This window comes from Cebus imitator, unplaced genomic scaffold (genome assembly GCF_001604975.1).
Source record: "Cebus imitator isolate Cc_AM_T3 unplaced genomic scaffold, Cebus_imitator-1.0 Scaffold322, whole genome shotgun sequence".
Taxonomy (NCBI): Eukaryota; Metazoa; Chordata; class Mammalia; order Primates; family Cebidae; genus Cebus; species Cebus imitator.
The window spans coordinates 330,896-352,771 of NW_016107637.1; the positions used below are offsets into that span (position 1 = coordinate 330,896).

Below are 21,876 nucleotides of genomic sequence, written 5' to 3' on the forward strand. Positions count from 1 at the left end.
CGACTATTAAGCACCACGCACCTTGCATAGCATCTTTATTTCATATCTAGAATCTTGGGAGGTACCTCGGATCATTGCGATCTCTACTTCTTAGATGAGGAAATAGAGGTTTAAAATGTAGTCCACAGTCTCTCAAGGATGGAGCCTGGATCAAATTTAGGGTTGTCAAATTCCAAACACGTTTCTTAGCTTTTTTTTTCAGCTCCAGTTTCTGTCTTGCTCCAAAAAGCGGGGAGGAACGGCTGCGGAGCTCGGCTGCCCGCCTCCTAGGGAAAGGAAGGTACACCAGCCGTGAGGAGGCTGGGCCCCCCTTCCGGGCGGGGCCTGGTGGTGGGCGGGGCCTGGCCGTGGGCGCTCCCTGTCCGGGGAGGGGCCAGTCCGGGGCGGGGCTGACGGCCGCTCTGGGGCCGGAAGTGGCCTGCTGGCGGATAAGACGTGGGCGGGGAGTCCTGACACTGTGTCCTGGGCCCTAAGGGCAGCGGCCTGTCTTTAGACTGCGGAATTCCCTGCTTGCCGTGTTCTCGCCGCCGCAGGCTCCCGTGACGATGGTACCCCGCCTACTGCTGCGCGCCTGGCCCCGGTGCCCCGCGGTTGGCCCGGGAGCCCCCAGTCGGCGCCTTAGCGCCGCCTCCGAGCCCGACCAGTACCTGCAGCGCAGCATCGTGCCCACCATGCACTACCAGGACAGCCTGCCCAGGTGAGCCTGGCCTCCGGGTGCCCGCAGCCCGCTGCCATCCCAGGATCGGCCCCAACCTGACTGCAGTCACTCATGACTCTTCTAGTGAACCCGCTTGCACCCCGAAACCCCTACCATGGAGGAGGCTGCCACATCCTCTCATATGGAAGTCTTGGGACTTTCAGAATCTCCTAGCACAGGAACCTCAGAACCCTCACATTCTCTTCCAGAAGCCCTCGATATTATCTCAGATTCCCTCTCTATTAACCTAGCTTCTAGCCAGCTATCCTAAGAGTCCTTCTCTTCTCCCTGAAAAATGCCAGATCTGCTTGTCTCCAGCACTGCTGTAACCCCTCGACTATGGTGTCTCCTGAAGTACTTTAATGACTGCCTCACATTCCTGCCAGGAATTTGGGTAGGCTGATTCCTAACACATCTTGGTTACCATTCCTCAACTTCTCCCAGCACCGCCCTCACCCCTGTCACTCAGGACCCTCAGCCCCACCCCCATTTCTCCCATACTGTTCTTTCACCCCCTCCATCAGCCCCCACAAGCACAGCCCGCAAGTGTTCACCCTTGCCCTCAACTGACCTTCACCCATGTTTTTAAATCTTTAACCTCCTAAGTCCAGTCTTCACCCGGAAGCTTTTCACTCCCTCCCAGCCCTCCTCAACACGTTCCTCCCTCTAAAACATCCTTCCTCACCCGCAGTACCCCTTGAAAGTGCAGCTCACCCTCCCAGAATTCTAGACACCACCCTCAGTACTCGGTCCACAGTCCATCATACTCAGATCCAGAGCCCACTCAAATTCTCTCTCCTCCTCACCATGAGCTACCCGGCCTTGGGAACCTTCCCCCAGAATCCACTTCCACTCTGAAAATAGCCTTAGTAAATCCTCTCCTCTTCCCTCCCCCAGTACTTTCTTGAATCCAGCTTCCAGTTCCCCCAGCCTTCATCTGAGTTGCCAGGTGTCCTTCTTCAACATCAGAAATTTTCTTCACCCTTTAAACCAAACCTGAACTAACTTCTAACTTAATGAGTAACTGAGTTCCTGGAGGCAAGTTCAAAATTTGTCTCAAAGACCCGTCTCACCTTTCTCACCAGACTACCCTGAGGGATTCCCCGCACTCCAGGAGCTGGCAGCCAGGCTCCTTCCCCATGTGTGGAACAAAGATTTTGTCACAGGCCTCACCGCAGCTGCTGGGTTGCTGTTTTTCTCTGCATCCAGGACCACTTAACCCAGTGTCATCACTACACACCCCCACCCTCTCAGGAAGATGGAGTGATTCTTGTGAAATGACATTTTGTGCAGACATCAAAGACAAATGAAAATGAGATTATCTACATGTGGCAAGAGGGAGGAAGAAAAAGAGGCTTTGTGCCTGTGGGATAGGCCTGGGACAGACTTCCTGTTAGCTTGTTTTTATGAGCTGAGCCAGTATGTGGGTGAAAGGTGAGGACTGACAGAGTCTGTCTTCACTTGCCAAGTTCAGAGTCAGATGGTCATTGACTTTCAGCCAGGCCTGGGACCCACCCAGGTTTAAGATCAGAGGGATTTTCTGCATTTTAGAATTGGAAAGCTGGAAAGAATATTTAAGATCATTTATTCCAGCCCCATCCACAGCACAGTCTGTAGGAATCTGGAGGTACCAATTCAAACTCCAGTTCAAAGAGTACCACTAGTCACCCCTGTATAACCTTAAGCAACCAACCTCCCCCAGACATCCATTACCTTATTTGTAAATTGGGAGTCAGATGAGAGATGAGATTCCTCTCTCTCAGATGCTAGACTGGTAAAATGTATAATCTTTCACACTCACTCATTGATGTCACACTTGGTGAAAAGTCCTGACTTTGAGGTCTGGTAGAATGTAGTTTCAGATTCTGGATCTGCAACTCTTTTTTTTTTTTTTTTTTTGGAGGCGGAGTCTCACTCTTTCACTCAGGCTAGAGTGCAATGGCACTGTCTCGGCTCACTGCAAACTCTGCCTTCTGGGTTCTAGTGATTCTCCTGCCGCAGCCTCCTGAGTGGCTGGGATTACAGGCGCATGTCACCAAGGCCCGGCTTATTTTTGTATTTTTAGTAGAGATGGGTTTCACCGTGTTGGCCAGGCTGGTCTCGAGATCCTGACCTTGTGATCCACCTGCCTCGGCCTCCCAAAGTGCTGGGATTACAGGCATGAGCCACCGTGCCCGGCCAGAAGGAGCATCTTAATGGTCATTAAGTGCATGAACCAAGAGTCAGACCTGATTTTCCTTTTTCTTTTCTTTTCTTTTGAGACTGAGTCTCGCTGTCACCCAGGCTGGAGTGCAGTGGCGCTATCTCGGCTGACTGCAACCTCCGCCTCCTGAGTTCAAGCGATTCTCCTGCCTCAGCCTCCCAGGTAGCTGGAATTACAGGCATGTGCCACCACGCCCAGCTAAATTTTTTTTGTATTTTTAGTGGATATAGGGTTTCAACATGTTGGCCAGGCTGGTCTTGAACTCCTATCCTCAGGTGATCCACCTGCCTAGGCCTCCCAGAGTGCTAGGATTACAGGCATGAGCCACGGTGCCTATCCCCAGACCTAATTTTTCATCCCAGTTCCACTTACTAGCTATGTGGCCATGAGCAAGTCATCTCACCTAGAAATGGGAATGATGATATTAAAGCATTTAGTATAGCATCTGGTACATGGCAAATACTCAGTGGATATTCATAATTACTACAACTGCTTTCAACAAACATTTGTTGCATGTCTAGAATGTGCCAGAAGAGAACTGTTGTGTTGTGTGAATGACTTGGTGCCTGGGTAAGTACAGGAAGCTTCACGGAGGAGGTGACCATTGGGCTGGTATTTGAAGTTTACCACGGGAGAGGAATCAGGGAGGATAGAGCAGCACGTGCCAAGGATCAGAAGCCTGAAATACATGACATGTTCAGAATTGGGAGAAGTTTATAAGAAGCTCAGCCCAAAGTAAAGAATCACGGTTAGGCCTTAAATTATTGGAATTGGTCCAGGGTGAGTGTGGGGAAGAGGGGCCCATTGTATCTTTTTTTTTTTTTTTTTTTTTTGGAGACGGAGTTTCGCTCTTGTTACCCAGGCTGGAGTGCAATGGCGCGATCTCGGCTCACCGCAACCTCCGCCTCCTGGGTTCAGGCAATTCTCCTGCCTCAGCCTCCTGAGTCGCTGGGATTACAGGCACGCGCCACCATGCCCAGCTAATTTTTTTGTAGTTTTAGTAGAGACAGGGTTTCACCATGTTGACCAGGATGGTCTCGATCTCTTGACCTCGTGATCCACCTGCCTCGGCCTCCCAAAGTGCTGGGATTACAGGCTTGAGCCACCGTGCCCGGCCCATTGTATCTTTTAAAAAAACAATGATCAGGCACCAAGTTAGGTCTACAATTGATTGGTAATAAATGCCAATTTCCTGTTGTTTTTCTTTTAATCCCTAATCATTACATGTCTTATTTAAGCCCAAGACATAATAGGCACGTTCTCTAGAATCCACGTAGGAGGCAGGTGAGGCAGTTTTCAGGGTACGGAGGGTAACAGGTGGAAACAGTAATGCTTTTGGCTCCAGAGGCATGTCCTTCAGACCGATTGTCTTGACATCCAGGATGACTTTATTCCTTAGCAACTCTGTGAAAACTATCCGAATTATAACTAGAGCACGTAAATATAGAAAAGGCTTTTTAGCTGTGTTCTGAAGAACAATAATATACCTACTGCTTGGAGGCCAATGGGACAATGATGGCTGGTGGTGGAGAGCAACGTACACAGGAGACAAATCTTTTTAGCACTTACAGCGGTCTTCATTATGGCAAATGATGTTTAGTGGAGGTGAGGTAGGAAGGAGAACCGATGTGGCTAAGATGAAACTGCCACGTACCCCTCTCAAGACCCTGGCTCTACTTTCAAACCCTGGTGAATTACAACACAGGGAGCTCAAGGAACTCCCAGAAGGCACATGAAACTTTTGGTGTTCATTGAGGAATTGTGGAGAAAGCAGAATAGTGCAACGAAACCAGAGGTGATCACACGTCTTGATTTTTCAAGAGAATATATGTTTTCTTTCTTTTCTTTTTTTCTTTCTTTCCTTCCTTTTCTTTCTTTCTACTTGTTTTGGATGTTAGAGAATAAATGTTGACTGGAAGAATGGTTTGTGATCACTTATAGAAAAAGAAATTGTTACAGTAAGGACCTTTGTAGTAGCAAGTTACAGAAACTCCAATGCAAACTAGTTTAAGCAAACAGGAACAGATGACCTCACAGACCTAAAAATCCAGGTTGCCTTGAGGGGCTCAGATGATGTCCCCTGAACTCTCTTTTTGCCCTCCTGCTTGGCTTTTTAAAATGTATGTGACTCCATTCTCAAGCAGGCTCTCTCATGGTGACAAAGTGGCAGCCAACATGTGAGGCAGAGCTTAGTGACCCTAGCTATTGGAGAGTCCCCCTTCCTAATAGTTCTACAAGTCCTGTAATTAAGTCATATTGGTTCTCACTGGGTCTCTGAGACTCAGGATACTGGTGCCTCCTAAAAGTTGGAGAGTGGCTTTCTTTGGAGAGAAATCTGAAAGCAAGTGGTATTTTAGAATAGTCAGATTGAGAAGAGTGAGGAGGTAGGAGAAGTGCTGGACAAGACTTTATAGAATACAGGATGGAATGGAAGTTCTAAAAGGTATGGTAGAAGGGGCTGGTGAAGAATAGCTAGCTGCATGAGGCCAAATTGGATGGTACTCAGTGGATAGAAGAAAATAATAGGGGGCACAGTTTGCACTTCCTGTGGGAGGTGTTGAAATAGAAGGAGGGCAGGAAACCAATAGGGAAATGGAAGGATTTAGAGTGTATTGTCTGTAGATAACTTTAGATATCTGGATATCTACGAATATCTAATGTACATTTAGTGTATGCTGTATGTTCAGTGTTGATGGTGTGTCAGGTTCCTGCTAAGCTCTTTATGTCTATTATTTAATCCTCTTAAGAGCCCTATGAGTTATTATTTAACAAATGGAGAAAGAGGCGCCAGAGAAGTCAGAAATTTGCCCAAGATCACATGGATAATAAGTGCCAGGGTGCAAGATGCAAGCCTAGATCTGTGTGATTCTAAAGGCTGTGAATTTCACCTCTCCAGTATACTGGACATGTTGGTGATAGACTTGTGCCTACGTGTGGCTGGAACTTGAGAAATGCATTTCAGATCTCTCTGTGAGGCAGTTCTTTTCAACTCATAGACTGGAAGTGGAGTCTGAGAGACATCAAGTAATTTGCCACCTGTGACCACATAACTAGATATAAATGGCAGTGCTGAGCTTCAAGCCTAGGTCTGACTTTAGACCCCATCCTCTTTCCACTGTGTCAGTACCATACTTCTTATACCTTTAGACTTCACAGATCAGTAAAATCATGACAGAAAAGTACTGCTATCAACATTTTCTTAAAAGAAAGGACTTTTAATGACTGCCATCCACAAAAAAATAATCTGAGAATTAAGGACAGATTTTAAATTAAGCAAATTAAGCAGAATTGTGGAAAGCTCACTATACTGTCCATACTTTTTCATTTCATTGTGCACCAGTAACTTCATCACCATAGCCATTGTCTGCCAAGTGTTCAATTATTCAGGGATGCAGACAGTATTACTACCTGGCATTTACACTGAGGGCATTTTACATAAGGCAAACAATATAGACCTGGGATGCTTGACATATTCATTATCTTTAATATATTTTATAGAAAATAGGCACTTTTTGTATCCATGATCATTTTTTATACATAGTCTGTGCTGCTACAATTTCCATCTAGAAAATTTAGTTTTTATTGTATTCGCAACTCAAATATAAATAATCACTGAAAACTTGCTTTACTCCACTAAAGATCAGGCTACAGTTAACACTACAAAAAAAACCATTTTTTTTTTTTTTTTTTGAGACAGGGTCTCTCACTCTGTTGCCCAGGCTGGAGTACAGTGGCCTGACCTCAGCTTACTGCAACCTCTGCCTCCCAGGCTCAAGCAATCCTCCCACCTTGGCCTCCCAAGTAGCTGGGACCACAGGCATGCATTACCATGCCTGGCTAATTTTTTGTATCATTTGTAGAAATAGGGTTTCACCATGTTGCTCAGGTGGTCTTGAACTCCTGGACTCAAGCAATCTGCCTGCCTCAGCTTCCCAAAGTGCTAGGACTACAGGTGTGAACCACTGTGCCCAGCCTTACTCCAGAAAATTTTAAATGGCACTGTTTTTTAATCAAATTGCCATTGTCTCTAATGTAGAATTTTATTTAAAGGGAAGAAGGTAAACTTTCATGAATATTCCTACTGTAATAAAACTAAGTCTTAAGAAACGTGTAGGCAACTCTGGAATTATGAGATTGAGATAGCTGAGACAGTATCTGGGATTTTTCTGAGTAAGTCAGTGAATATAAGGGGGTCTATGGTGTTAAAGTGTGAATGGTTACTTAGTACAGTCTGAGTTCATAATGGCAGTAAATAATTGGTTTATTTTTGTTGTATTATGGATAAACATGCATTGAAAAATAAACTGGTGAACCACAGTATATCTTATATTAGGCTTTTAAACTGCTTTATGTATCATGTTTCAGTTTTCCTGAATGATTGATACATTTCAGTATTTTGCATATGAGTGTTAATTTTGAGCCAGGCATGGTGGCTTACACCTTTAATCCCAGCACTTTGAGAGGCTGAGTCAGGTGGATCATGAGGTCAGGAGTTTGAGACCAGCCTGGCCAATATGGTGACACCCTGTTTCTACTAAAAAAATACAAAAAATTTGCTGGGTATGGTGGCATGCACCTGTAGTCCCAGATGCTTGGGAGGCTGAGGCAGGAGAATTGCTTGAACCCAGGAGGTGGAGGTTGCAATGAGCTGAGATTGCACCACTGCACTCCAGCCTGGGTGACAGAGCAAGACTCCATCTCAAAAAAAAAAAACAGTGTTAATTGTGAGTTGGTTGAGGTAACCTATAAAACTCTGATTGTTTTGATAGTAGGGGATGTATCTTTCAATAAAACCATTGAAATGAAAGAGAAAATACACCTCACTTTACTGTCCATGTGTTTTCATTTCATAATAACCCAGTAACTTCATCACCATAGCCATGTTTGGGAATCACTGGTAGAGAGAATGATGAGTGGGCAAATTGTTGTTCCTGTTATTTAAGCACATGGGACTATCTGGTTCTTCCTAATGGCACTCCTGGTGTCTGGGCATGGCTTACTGGTCGATTCCTACCATTCAGTGACTGTAGCCCCCATATATGGCTAACCCTTGGACAGATCTGTGTTTCACTCTTACATAATTATCTGTTGTAAAATGCAGAAGACAATTTAAAAAATAGAACCTTTTCATTTTATCCTAGGGGAGAAAAATACAGTTGTTCAAACTAAGGGTAGAATTAAATCAGTGCCAATACAGTGTTAGCACAGGTGTTAGAATTGTGACCAGGAAACAGGAATGCTTGGGGCAGCTTCTGCTTCCCCATTTTGAATCTATTATTATTATTAAATATAATTATATTAGTAGTTTACTTAAAGATTTAGTTGTTATTTTGCTTAAAAAGTAGAGTTACCATTGATATACTTGGCATTAGTAAACACACTGATTCTGATTTGTCAGTGGCTTCTGATTATTGGTTTTTTGGGGAAGGAAATTATGATCTAGTAATCAGTTCATTAAAGCTAATTAACCTCTTCCACATACTGTCAGTCTTACACTAACCTTGCTTTCTCTCCAGGCTGCCTATTCCCAAACTTGAAGACACCATCAGGAGATACCTCAATGCACTGAAGCCTCTCTTGGATGATGGCCAGTTCAGGTAAACACTGAGAACCTTGGGTGAGCATAGCTGGAATGGTTCAAGACAGGGTGGTGGACCGAGCTTCAAGGAATGTCTGTGACTCGGCTGGGTCTCTAGAAACCCAGAACCTAGTTGTACATTTCCAAGTTCAGGAAGTAGATTTTCATTCATGAAGGACTGACCAAGCCCTGAGGGTACCTCTGAACAGGCTCAACAAGAGATAGTTTATAAGCCAGAATGCCAAATATGTACTTTCCCTTAGCAGATGTACCTGGGAGGCTCGCTGGTACTGGTCATTTATAGAGAGCATGTGCCGTTGGAAGGGAGGTCCCTTGAGGAGACCATACGGCAGACCAGAAGTCTGCACACTGAGCATGTTTGTTGAGTTGGATAGCAGCCTCCAAAATGTATGCCTTTTTTCATGAAATTTAATGGATGATCTTATTTGAAATTAGGGTTGTGGCAGATGAATTAGTTAAGATGAGGTCCTACTGGAGTAGTATGGGTCCTTAGTCAAATATGACTGGTGTTCTTGTAAGAAGACACAGAAACAGCCAGGTGAGGACACAGGCAGAGACTGGAGTGATGTGTCAACAAGCCAAGGCATGCCAAAGATTGCTGGCAACACCAGAATCTCAGAGAAAGCCATGCAAGAGATTCTTCCCCAGTCTTCAGAGAGGATATAGTCCTACTGACCCCTTGATTTTGTACTTGAAGTCTCCAGAACTGTGAGAGAATAAATTTCTATTGTTTGAAGCCACCCAGTTTGTGGTGTTTTGTTACAGCAGTCCTAGGAAGCTAATACAGCATGGAATTGGAAAAGAATACCAGACATTGTCAAAAAGTGGATTGCATTAAGTTTTTGTAGCCTAGTATAGTACTCTTTTTCCATAGTGGAAATTTTTCTCTACAGGCAACTGGCACTGTTGTTGGAATCACAGAACTCTTTACTGGACAGTGATGGAGAAACAGATGAATTATCCATAATCTAGTCCTCTGTTTTCAGATATTCCTTATTAGTTATTTGATGTTTCTCTTGATATGGTAATAACTACTAGTTACTAAGTATTATGTTTTAGGGTATTCTAAATCCTTAGTTTTACAAATATTTTTTTATCTTGTAAAGTGGTATTACCTGTTTTACACATCAAGAAACTGAGACTCAGATCAAGTAACTTATCCAAGATTACACAGTGTGAAAAGTGACAGAGCTAGGATTCAGACTTAACTTCTGCTGACTCTAGAGCTTATGTCCTTTTCTCCATGCCAAACTGCCTTCTAGGGTATGGATTGTTTTGTGAGATGATTGATTATCCTAATCATTCGTTTTAAGAAGGTAGTCTAGATTATCAATTTTAGATTGATTCCTGTTCTGGTTAGAGGTACTTTCTGATCTAAGTCCAGATTTTAGGGCTAGGCTGTTGAGGACCAAAAACTCTATGACTTCCTTGCCATGAACCTAAAAATCACATATTTCCTACTGTGGTTTGATTTTGTCTTTTCTTGAATGTTTCAGGAAAACAGAACAATTTTGCAAGAGTTTTGAAAATGGGATTGGAAAAGAACTGCACAAGCAGCTGGTTGCTCAGGACAAACAGAATAAACATACAAGCTACATTTCAGGTAGGTAAGCTCGGCTGTGGGTGTGATTTCTCCCAGAGCCCTCCATAATGAAAAGTAAGGCATATTCTCTCCTGTTTGGGTCTCAAAGATATTGTTGGTGAGACCGGCAAATGAAGTAATGTCTCATCCTCCCTTCCTGAGGTAAATGTTAAGGCTGAGTGTGTTCCTCGTCTGCTGAGGTGTTGACTGGAGTCCATGCTCAAGGACAATGGCTAGCCTTCTCTGTAGATGGGATTGAGGCAGAACCTAATCAATGGTCCTGTCTGAAAAGGATGCAGGATTAAGTCCTATGTACCGTATCATTCTGGGTCCTTCACAGTCAGGCATAACTGTCCTCCCCAGCCTCATCTCACCACCCTCCCTGCCATACTTCCTGCTGAGCTCCTCATTGCTCCCTGAACCCTCAGTCTTTGATTCTTCTGTGCCTTTATCCATGCTGTTCCCACTAGCATTTTTTTGCCTGGCAAATTCTTCTTTTAAGATCCAAGGAGGATGGTTTTCTGTGAAACCTTCTCAGTCCTTTTTCCTCTCCATTCAGAGTTGGTTGCTTCCACCTCTGTTCCTACAGCACTTCTTTTAGTTTAAATATTTACCAAGGTTATATATGCACATAGTTTGAAGAATCAGACAGTTCTGTAAGGCTTGTTAGGAAGAAGAGCAATTTCCTGATCATCTCCTAATTTCCCACTTCTCACTTTCAGCTCGTAAATCTTTTGATTTATACCCCCATATCTCTAAATTAGATACTTATATTATTGCATCTTGATTTTTTTGCTTTAGCCATTAGCTATTGACATGTCAATGTAGAAGATTAGAATCCAGCAGTATTTTATATCCCGCCACATATATGAGTGTATACACACACTTCCCATCCCCTCATTTTCATATAGGGATTTGTAATTTTGGATAACTCAGTATCTAGTGTATATGTTCTTCATATAAGCACTATTGTCAGCTGAGTCATACAGCATATTGGGATTGTTTTTCCTTTCCTGTACAAACTTTTTGTTTCCTCTGAAGTTAATAATTATTCCATCCTGTCTCTTCTTTAGTTTTCTATGTGCTTACTATTTTACCCCAGATTCTCCCCAAGCTGTCTAAATCTCCTCTCAATACATGAAAGCAGATTGGACATTCTATTCATTTTGGCCTTCTTGATGAAACCCCTTCCAGAACTTGCAACATGCTCTAGTCTAGATTTGTGAGCCTTTTGGCCTTCTGTGAAGCTCCTCTCCTGGGCTCTTTCACCATCAGCTGGGGCATCTGTCATCTCTTTGTCATGTTGGGACTCGAGTTTCTTGTCTTTCATATTTTCTTCTTTCTTGGCTTCTCTCTCTCTCTTTTAATCAGAGCACATATTCCCTTTACTATCTGGAAGCAGAACATGGGAAGCAAAAATTTTAAAATAACCCTTATACTTCATGGATATTTTGGCCAGTTTGGAAATCATTTACCCACAGAACTTTGGAAGCTTTGCTTCATTGTCTTTTAGCATCCAGTGTTGCTGTTGGTAAATCTAATGTTATTCTGAGACTTGATCTTTTCACTGCTTCTTCTCTCTGCCTTTGGAAGCTTTTTAGAATTTTCTCTTTGTCCCCAGTGTTTTGAAATTTCAAGTAATGTGTTTTGGTGTGTGTCTATTCTTACCCATTTTCTTGGGCCACTCTGTGAGTCCTTTGAATCTGGAAACTCATTCTTCGGGTTTGGGATATTTTCTTGTTTTATTTCCTTGAGTTTCTTCCTCTCCATTTTTTTCCTCAGTTTTTTTCTTTGTAGAACTCTTATTATTCAGGTGTAGAATTTCTTGTTCTCATCCTCTAATTTTCTTATCTTTTCTCTCGTATTTTTCTTCTGTTATTTTGTTCCATCATCTTGGGAGATTTACTTAATTTTAACCTCTAAACCTGTCTATTGATCTTTTAAATTTCTGCTTTCCTATTTTGTACTTCCACAAGTTATTTTTTCTCCTTAGGGTGTTCTTTTAAAAAATAGTTTATCTCTGAGAATTCTTTTTTAAGATCTCTTCTCTCTTCATAGTCTGTTGCCTCAAAGTTGCATTTTTCCTGTTTGTTTTGCCCTTTTCTTTCTTCAGATGCTTCGTAATCCTGTGTTGTCTTAGATATCAGTGAGATATTAAAAAGGCTCTTGGAAGCTATGTGGATGAGGGTGGGGCTTTTAAGTTACAGGCTTTGCTCTAATGGTGATTGATATGGTTTGGCTTAAGTTCCCACCCAAATCTCATCTTGAATTGTAATACCCACATGTTGAGGGAGGGACCTGGAGGGAGGTGATTGGATCATGGGGGTGGTTTTCCCCATGCTGTTCTCATGATAGTGAGTACTCATGAGCTTTGAAAGTTAAAAAGTGAGGCCGGGCGCGGTGGCTCAAGCCTGTAATCCCAGCACTTTGGGAGGCCGAGGCGGGTGGATCACAAGGTCAAGAGATTGAGACCATCCTGGTCAACATGGTGAAACCCCGTCTCTACTAAAAATACAAAAAATCAGCTGGGCGTGGTGGCGCATGCCTGTAGTCCCAGCTACTCAGGAGGCTGAGGCAGGAGAATTGCCTGAACCCAGGAGGCGGAGGTTGCGGTGAGCCGAGATCGCGCCATTGCATTCCAGCCTGGGTAAATGAGTGAAACTCCGTCTCAAAAAAAAAAAAAAAAAAAAAAAAAAAAGTTAAAAAGTGTTTAGCAGTTCCCCCACTTGTTCTCTTTCTCTCCTGCTGCCATGTAAGATGTGCCTTGCTTCCCCTTCACCTTGCACCATGATTGTAAGTTTCCTGATGCCTCCCCAGCCATAAGGAACTGTGAGCCAATTAAACCTCTTTTCTTTATAAATTACCCAGTCTCAGGTAGTTCTTTATAGCAGTGTGAAAATGTACTAATACAGAAAACTGGTACCAGGATGGGGGGCATTGCTATAAAGATACCTGAAAATATGGAAGCAACTTTGGAACTGGGTAATGGGCAGGGTTGGAACAGTTTGGAGGGCTCAGAAGAAGACAGGAAAATGTGGGACAGTTTGGAACTTCTTGGAGACTTTTGAATGGTTTTGATCAGAATGCTGATAGTGATTTGGACAATGAAGTCCAGGCTGAGGTGGTCTCAGATGGAGATGAGGAACTTATTGGGAACCGGAGCAAAGGTTACTCTTACTATGCTTTAGCAGAGACTGGCAGCATTTTACCCTTGCCCTAGAGATCTGCAGAACTTTAAACTTGAGATAGATGATTTAGGGTGTCTGACGGAAGAAATTTCTAAGCAACAAAGCATTCAAGGTGTGACCTGGCTTTTTCTGAAAACATATGGTCATCTGCATTCACAAAGAGATGATCTGAAATTGGAACTTAATGTTTAAAACGGAAGCACAGCAGCCGGGTGCGGAGGCTCATGCCTATAATCCTAGCACTTTGGGAGGCCAAGGTGGTGGATCACTAGTCAGGAGTTCAAGACCAGCCTGGCTAAGATGGTAAAACCCCATCTCTACTAAAAATACAAAAATCAGCCAGGCGTGGTGGCAGGTACCTGTAACCCCAGCTACTCGGGAGGCTGAGGCAGAGAATTTCTTGAACTCGGAAAGTGGAGGTTGCAGTGAGCCAAGATTGCGTCACTGCACTCCAGCCTTGACTGAATGAGACTCCATCTAAAAAAAAAAAAAAGTTGGGGGCGAGGAGCAAAACATAAAAGTTTGGAAAATTTGCAGGCTGACCATGCAGTAGAAAAGAAAAATTTTCTGGGAAGAAATTCAAGCCACCGACTGCAGAAATTTGTATAAGTAATGAGAAGCCAAATGTTTATAGTCAAGACAACGGGGAAAATGTCTTCAGGGCATTTCAGAGATCTTTACAGCAGCCCCTCCCAATATAGGACCAGAGGCCTAAGAGGGGAATATGGTTTCCTGGACCCTGCTGGTCTGTGCAGCCTCAGGACATGGTGCCCTGTGTCCCAGGCACTCCAGCTCCAGCTATGGATAAAAGGGGCCAAGGCACAGCTCTGGCTTGCTTCAGAGGGCATAAGCCCCAAGCATTGGAGGCTTCCTCATGGTGTTGGGTGTGCAGAAAACAAGAGATGAGATTTGGAAACCTCCTCCTAGATTTCAGAGGATATGTGAAAACACCTGGATGTCCACGCAGAAGTCTGCTATAGGGTGAAGCCCTCATGGAGATCCTCTACTTGGGCGATGCAAATGGGAAATGTGGAGTTAGAGCCCCACACAGAGTTCCCACTGAGGAGCTGAGAACTCTCACCAGGTTGGCACCTGAATGCCTTACTCTCAGCAGTCAGAGGCTTGCTTGCTCTGTGCAGATTTTTAATTTTCTTTTTTGGCCCTAGGCTGGTTGGGACCTCTACAGCTTCATTCTTTCACCATTAAATAGTGGCCTTTTTCAGTATTTTCCCTCTTCCCCTTTATAAATTGCTAAAGCCACAAAGCACATTTTTGGGGATCATAGAAGGTTAGGGTTTCAGAAGGGGATCTGTGTGATGGTTCCATTGATGTGGGATTTCCCTACTTGCTGTATTCTCAATTTCTAATAAAAAGAAAAAAAAAAAAAAAGCTGTGAGAAGAGGGCCACTGTCCAGACCCCAGAATGGTAGATCCACTGACAGTTTGCACCATGTGCCTGGAAAAGCCACAGGCATTCAATGCCAGCCTGTGAAAGCAGCCATGGGGCTGTACTCTGCAGAGCCACAGGGGCAGGGTTGCCAAAGGCCTTGGGAGCCCACCCCTTGCATCAGCATGCCCTGGATATGAGACATGAAGTCAAAGATTATTTTGGAGCTTTAAGATTTAATGGCTGCCCTGCTAAATTTTAGATTTTTATGGGGCCTGTAGCCCCTCTGTTTTGCCAATTTCTTCCTTTTGGAATGGGAGCATTTACTCAGTGCCTGTACCCACGTTGTATCTTGAAAGTAACTAACTTGTTTTTTATTTTACAGACTCACAGGCAGAAGGAACTTGCCTTGAAAGTCTCAGATGAGACTTTGGACTTGTACTTTTGAGTTAATGCTGGAATGAGTTAAGACTCTAGGGAACTGTTGAGAAGGCATGATTGTGTTTTGAAATGTGAAAAGGACATGAGATTTGGGAGGGGCCGGGGTGGAATGATGTGGTTTGGCTCTGTGTCCCAACCAAATCTGACCTTGAATTGTAATCCCCAAGTGTCAAAGGAGGGACCTAGTGAGAGGTGACTGGAGCATGGGGGTGGTTTCCCCCATGCTTTTCTTGTGATAGTGAGTTCTCATGAGATCTGATGGTTTAAAAGCGTTGGCAGTTCCTAATCCTCACTTGTTCTCTCTCCTGCTGCCATGTAAGATGTGCCTTGCTTCCACTTCACCTTCTGCCGTGATTGTAAGTTTCCTAAGGCCTCTCCAGCCATGTGGAACTGAGTCAGTTAAGACTCTTTTCTTTATAAATTACCCAGTCTCAGGTAGTTCTTTATAGCAGTATGAAAACAGACTAATACAGTGATCCAGCTAAACTGCTTCCTTGGGTTGCCCCTAATGGTAGTGTCATTGGGTTAGTTTCTCTAGGGATGCTTTTCCAGTAAACTGTCAAAAGGTTGCTAGTGTTGTAGAAGGCAGGGTAAGGGAAGAAGGTTTGAGATCTTAACTGTGACGCAGATCTCCCAGTTTTATTTTCTCCAGAGAGTAAAACTTAAGTCTTCTACCGGAGTGAGGAGGGAATCTCAGGTTGTGGTGGTGGTGGTAGTGGTGATATAATTAAATAGTCCTGCAACCAGATGTATCTAGGCTGCCAATTACTGAGCCCTCTGGGGGTTCTGCTGTGCAAATCATATGATTTCTTGGCTTTCTTTCCTGCCAGTTTAGGATTGGCTTTCTCTAGTCTGCTTCAGTCATTACCAGTTGCATAAGTGCTTTCCAGCTTCCAGTATTTTTCTCTTCTCACGTTCTCTTGGCTTTACTGATTTATTTCTCTTTGAAATTATTTTGCTAAAGCGGGGGAGGTCAGAGGCATGAATGTATGTCTTCTTTCATCAAATATATCTTATCCACCAGTACTACTTCTCTCTCACCATTCTAATACATTGCATTATGTTTTAATTGTTTGCTTCCTTCACCAGGGTTTTTCAGAATCAAAGACCATGTCCTATTCCTCTCTAAATCCCCTGGGCCAAGGTCTGGCATAGCACTGATTCTCAGGAGATGGAACGAGTGAATGGACCAACAAATGAGTAACAGACAAATCTGCAACTATAGATCCTTTTCCCAGTGCTGCACATATGAACATTATTTGCCCCAGTGAAAAATGGCCCTTATTTATAGAGTTTATTCATGCTTACTAACCCTAGCAGGAACTTTCCTTGACATATTTTCTGATAAGATACTGCTTCTGGAATTTTTACAGGTAAAACATCTATAGGAACTCAGAGGGCTAGTCTGAGGGATCCATGCACTGATAGTTCTAATAGCTTTCTGAGTACTTTCTAAACAGGGGGTGCACAAAGGTACACTGTGCACAGAAGGACAGCGAAGACGTTTCCCCCTGATAAGGTGGGCAATCAAGTATGAATGTTGCCCTGAAAGGAGATGAAACAAGAGAAACCTAAAGAGATGGGGTGCTCTGTTCCAGCATGAATGCAAGTGAAGTGTTACTGTATTTTATTCCTTTAAACCAAGAAATGAAACAGAATGAGAAAGAAAAAACAATTAATCAACATCAGGGAAATGCAAATGAAATCTGCAATGCTATCCTTTACACCTACCAGAATTCTCCACGCAACAAGACATATGATAACAAGTGCTGTTGAGAATGTGGAAAAATTGGAACCCTCATAGACAGCTGGTGGGAATGGTGCAGCTACTTTGGGAAACATCCTGGCAGTTCCTCAGATACTTACCATGTGATGTAGAATTCTACTCCTAGCTATATCCTCAAGAGAACTGAGAACATATGTCCACACAAAAACGTGTATATGAAGTTCATAACAACATAATTCTTAATAGCCAGGTGCAATGGCTCATGCCTGTAATCCCAGCACTTTGAGAGGCTGAGGTGAGAGGAGGCCAGTTTGAAGCTAGCCTGAGCAACATAGTAAGACACCATCTCTACAAAAAAATAAACAAAAATAGCCAGGCTGGTGGTATGCACCTGTAGTCCTAGCTACCTGGGAGGCTGAGGTGGGAGGATCGCTTGGGCCCAGGGTTCAAGGCTGCAGTGAGCCATGAGCACACCACTGGAATCCAGCCTGGACGACAGAAATCCCATGCATCTTAAAAAAAAAAAAAGGCAATATAATTTATAATAGCTAGAGTAGAAACAGTTCAAATGTCCATTAATTGATGAGTGGATAAATAAAATATAGTATATCCATATAATGGAACATTATTCAGCAGTAAGAAGAAATGAAGAACTGTTACATGCTACAACATGGATGAACCTTAAAAACATTACTAGGAGGCTGAGGCGGGTGGATCACCTGAGGTCAGGAGTTTGAGACCAGCCTGGCCAACATGGTGAAACCCCATCTCTAGTAAAAATATAAAAATCTGCTGGGCATGGTGGCAGGCACCTGTAATCCCAGCTACTCGGAAGGCTGAGGCAGAAGAATTGCCTGAACCCAGGAGCCAGAGGTTGCAGTGAGCCGAGATTGTACCACTGTACTCCAGCCTGGGCGCCGAGCAGTACTCTGACTCAAAAAACAAAACAAAAACATTATTATAAGTGATAGAAGCCAGATGCAAAGACCATATATTGTATGATCCTATTTATATGGCTTGAATTATTGCAGAGCAAAAAACCAATCAGGGAATTCTCTCTGGAGGTGGATGGCATTTCCTTTGCCTATGCTTGAAATTTTTTTCTTCCTCAAATCTTACTTTTAGGGACAGCATTAACATTTTATGTTACTTTTTTCTTTTTGTTTTTTAGGACCCTGGTTTGATATGTACCTAACTGCTCGAGACTCCGTTGTTCTGAACTTTAATCCATTTATTGCTTTCAATCCTGACCCAAAATCTGAGTACAATGACCAGCTCACCCGGGCAACCAACATGACTGTTTCTGCCATCCGGTTTCTGAAGACACTGCGGGCTGGCCTTCTGGAGCCAGAAGTGTTCCACTTGAATCCTGCAAAAAGTGACACTGACACCTTTAAGAGACTCATAAGCTTTGTGCCTTCCTCTCTGTCCTGGTACGGGGCCTACCTGGTCAATGCATATCCCCTGGATATGTCCCAGTATTTTCGGCTTTTCAATTCAACTCGTTTACCCAAGCCCAGTCGGGATGAACTCTTCACTGATGACAAGGCCAGACACCTCCTGGTCCTAAGAAAAGGAAATTTTTATATCTTTGATGTCCTGGATCAAGATGGGAACATTGTGAGCCCCTCGGAAATCCAGGCACATCTGAAGTACATTCTCTCAGACGGCAGCCCCGCCCCCGAGTTTCCTTTGGCATACCTGACCAGTGAGAACCGAGACATCTGGGCAGAGCTCAGGCAGAAGCTGCTGAGTAGTGGCAATGAGGAGGGCCTGAGGAAAGTGGACTCTGCTGTGTTCTGCCTCTGCCTAGATGACTTCCCCATTAAGGACCTTATCCACTTGTCCCACAACATGCTGCATGGGGATGGCACTAACCGCTGGTTTGATAAATCCTTTAACCTCATTATCGCCAAGGATGGCTCTGCTGCTGTCCACTTTGAGCACTCTTGGGGTGATGGTGTGGCAGTGCTCAGATTTTTTAATGAAGTGTTTAAAGACAGCACTCAGACCCCTGCCATCACTCCACAGAGCCAGCCAGCCACCACTGACTCTACTGATGCCGTGCGGAAACTCAACTTCAAGCTGAGTGATGCCTTAAAGACTGGCATTACGACTGCTAAGGAAAAGTTTGACGCAACCATGAAAACGCTCACTATCGACGGCGTCCAGTTTCAGAGAGGAGGCAAAAAATTCTTGAAGAAGCAGAAGCTGAGTCCTGACGCGGTGGCCCAGCTGGCCTTCCAGATGGCCTTCCTGCGGCAGTACGGGAAGACAGTGGCCACTTACGAGTCCTGCAGCACTGCCGCATTCAAGCACGGCCGCACTGAGACCATCCGCCCAGCCTCCATCTATACGAAGAGGTGCTCTGAGGCCTTTGTCAGGGAGCCCTCCAAGCACAGTGCTGGCGAGCTTCAGCAGATGATGGCTGACTGCTCCAAGTACCATGGACAGCTGACCAAAGAAGCGGCAATGGGTAAGGCAGTGGTGGGCAGCATGCCCTTGGGTCTTGTCCTCAGTGCCTGGGGAAGCAAGCCTAAGTCATATTCTATCCCAAATCTGGTTTTTACCCCTTCACTAGGTTTAATCCATCACCAACTCCCAAGATGTTTTTTTTTTTTTTTTCTACTGTTGCAGTCTGAACAGCCACATTAGCCACTAGGGGTCAGAAAGTTCTTGCCTCCTAAGCAGGGGTAGGTAATTGCATGTGACATTGTCCTCATTTAAGGTCACTTTCATTTGTGACACTTAATTATCCTTTTTATTCATTTTTGGAGACATAGTCGCATTCTGTCACCCAGGCTGGAGTGCAGTGGTGCAATCATGACTCACTGCAACCTCAACTTCCTTGGCTTAAGCAATCCTCCTGCCTCAGCCTCCCAAGTAGCTGGGACTATAGGCATGTACCACCATGCCCAGCTAATTAAAAAAAAATTTTTTTAAGATGGAATCTTGCTCTGTTGCCCAGGCTGGAGTGCAGTGGTGCAATCCTGGATCACTGTAACCTCTGCCTCCTGGGTTCAAGTGATTCTCCTGCCTCAGCCTCCTGAGTAGCTGGGACTACAGGTGTGTACCACTGTGCCTAATTTTTGTATTTTTAGTAAAGACGGGGTTTCACTGTGTTGGCCAGGCTGGTCTCCAACTCCTGACCTCGTGATCCACCTGTGCTCCCTCCCTGTGCTGGATTACAGGCATAAAGCCACTGTGCTGGGCCTAATTTTTAAAATTTTTTTGTAGAGATGAGGTCCCACTGTATTGCCCAGGCTGGTCTCAAACTCCTGGGCTCAAGTGATCCTCCTGCCTTGGCCTCCCAAAGCACTAGGATTATAGATTACAGGCATGCACCACAGCACCCAGCCTCCTTTTTCTATTACTCATTGGATATCAGACTTACTTTTGAACATTTAGGATTTCTAAACTCACGGCCCCTCTAACTTCATTTCAGTTGCAGTGTGTGTGTTCCCAGTAAATAGGTCATTCTTTCCAAATGTCATCCATCATTACCTTTTTTTGATAAAATTCAAGACCTGGAAAGGACCTGGAGGGTCACAGTTGTCCTTTCTTGTCGCCAGAAAGTGCTGGAAGTGAAAGGGACCGCCAAGACATTCTAGTCTTCTCTTCCCTCCATTTTATAGGCAGAAAACCAAGCCACTGGCCCCGTTACACAGCAAATTAGTAAGGCTGAGATTAGAACCCTGGTCCAACAGCCTTTCCATTTTGGTCCCCTGACTCAATCTTCTCTTTTATGCTTGAATCAGACTTGTAGTTTTATCTTAGTTTTTGAGTCCACACTCTCTTCCTGTACTGTGTTGACTCTGACTAAACTGATTTCGAATCTTTAAAATTATGCTTTCCTTTTAGGCTCACTTTTAGCTCAGCTGTTCACAGCTATTTTTCAGTATGACATATTTTCTAAATAATTTAAAATATTCTAGCTTGAGCTGCTCCAAAGGTTAGTCAGCTGGTGGTGTGCGTAGAGGTAAACAGAGCCTTCCCCAACTCTCAAGGATGCCGTGAGGGTGATTCCTACCACGTGGTGAGTGGGGAGGTTTTCCTCATGTCCTTTTCCGTCCTGAGACTCTGATTTTCCATTTTGTTTCTCACAGGCCAAGGTTTTGACCGACACTTGTTTGTTCTGCGGTACTTGGCAGCAGCCAAAGGTATCATCTTGCCCGAGTTCTACCTGGACCCTGCATACGAGCAGATAAATCACAATGTCCTGTCTACAAGCACTCTAAGCAGCCCAGCGGTGAACCTTGGGGGCTTTGCCCCGGTGGTCTCTGATGGCTTTGGCATTGGGTATGCTGTTCATGACAACTGGATAGGCTGCAATGTGTCTTCCTACCCAGGCCGCAATGCCCGGGAGTTTCTCCAATGTGTGGAGAAGGCCTTAGAAGACATTTTTGATGCCTTAGAAGGCAAATCCATCAAAAGTTAACTTCTGGGCAGATGAAAAGCTACCGTCACTTCCTCATCATGAAAATTGGGAAGCCAGACATGGTGGCTCATGTCTATAATTCCAGCACTTTGGGAGGCCAAGGCGGGTGGATCACTTGAGGTCAGGAATTTGAGACCAACCTAGCCAACATGGTGAAACCTCGTCTCTACTAAAAATACAAAAATTAGCCAAGTGTGAATTGTGCCTATAATCTCAGCTACTCAGGAGGTTGAGGTTGCAGTGAGCCGAGTTTGTACCACTGCACTCTGGCCTGGGCGACAGAGCGATACTGTCTCAAAACAAAAACAAAAAAGAATGGCTGGGCGCAGTGGCTCATGTCTGTAATCCCAGCACTTTGGGAGGCTGACGTGGGCGAATCACAAGGTCAGGAGTTCGAGACCAGCCTGGCCAACAAGGTGAAACTCTGTCTCTACTAAAAATACAAAAATTAGCCAGGTGTGGTAATGGGTGCCTGTAGTCCCAGCTACTCAGCAGGCTGAGGCAGGAGAATTGCCTGAACCCAAGAGGCGGAGGTTGCAGTGAGCTGAGATCACACCACTGCACTCCAGCCTGGGTGACACAGCAAGACTCAGTCTCAAAAACGAAAATTGGGGA

The 21,876-nt window shown here is 44.3% G+C and overlaps 1 protein-coding gene across 1 annotated transcript; it reads left to right on the forward strand.

Moving 5' to 3' along the window:
* Positions 1-365: 365 nt before the first annotated feature.
* Positions 366-21,446, forward strand: CPT2 (carnitine palmitoyltransferase 2). Its single transcript, XM_017504391.2, has 5 exons — positions 366-697; positions 8,417-8,497; positions 9,996-10,102; positions 17,995-19,299; positions 20,930-21,446. The coding sequence occupies exons 1-5, from the start codon at positions 546-548 to the stop codon at positions 21,259-21,261; spliced, it is 1,977 nt and encodes a 658-aa protein (XP_017359880.1). The 5' UTR covers positions 366-545; the 3' UTR covers positions 21,262-21,446.
* The last annotated feature ends 430 nt before the right edge of the window (positions 21,447-21,876 follow it).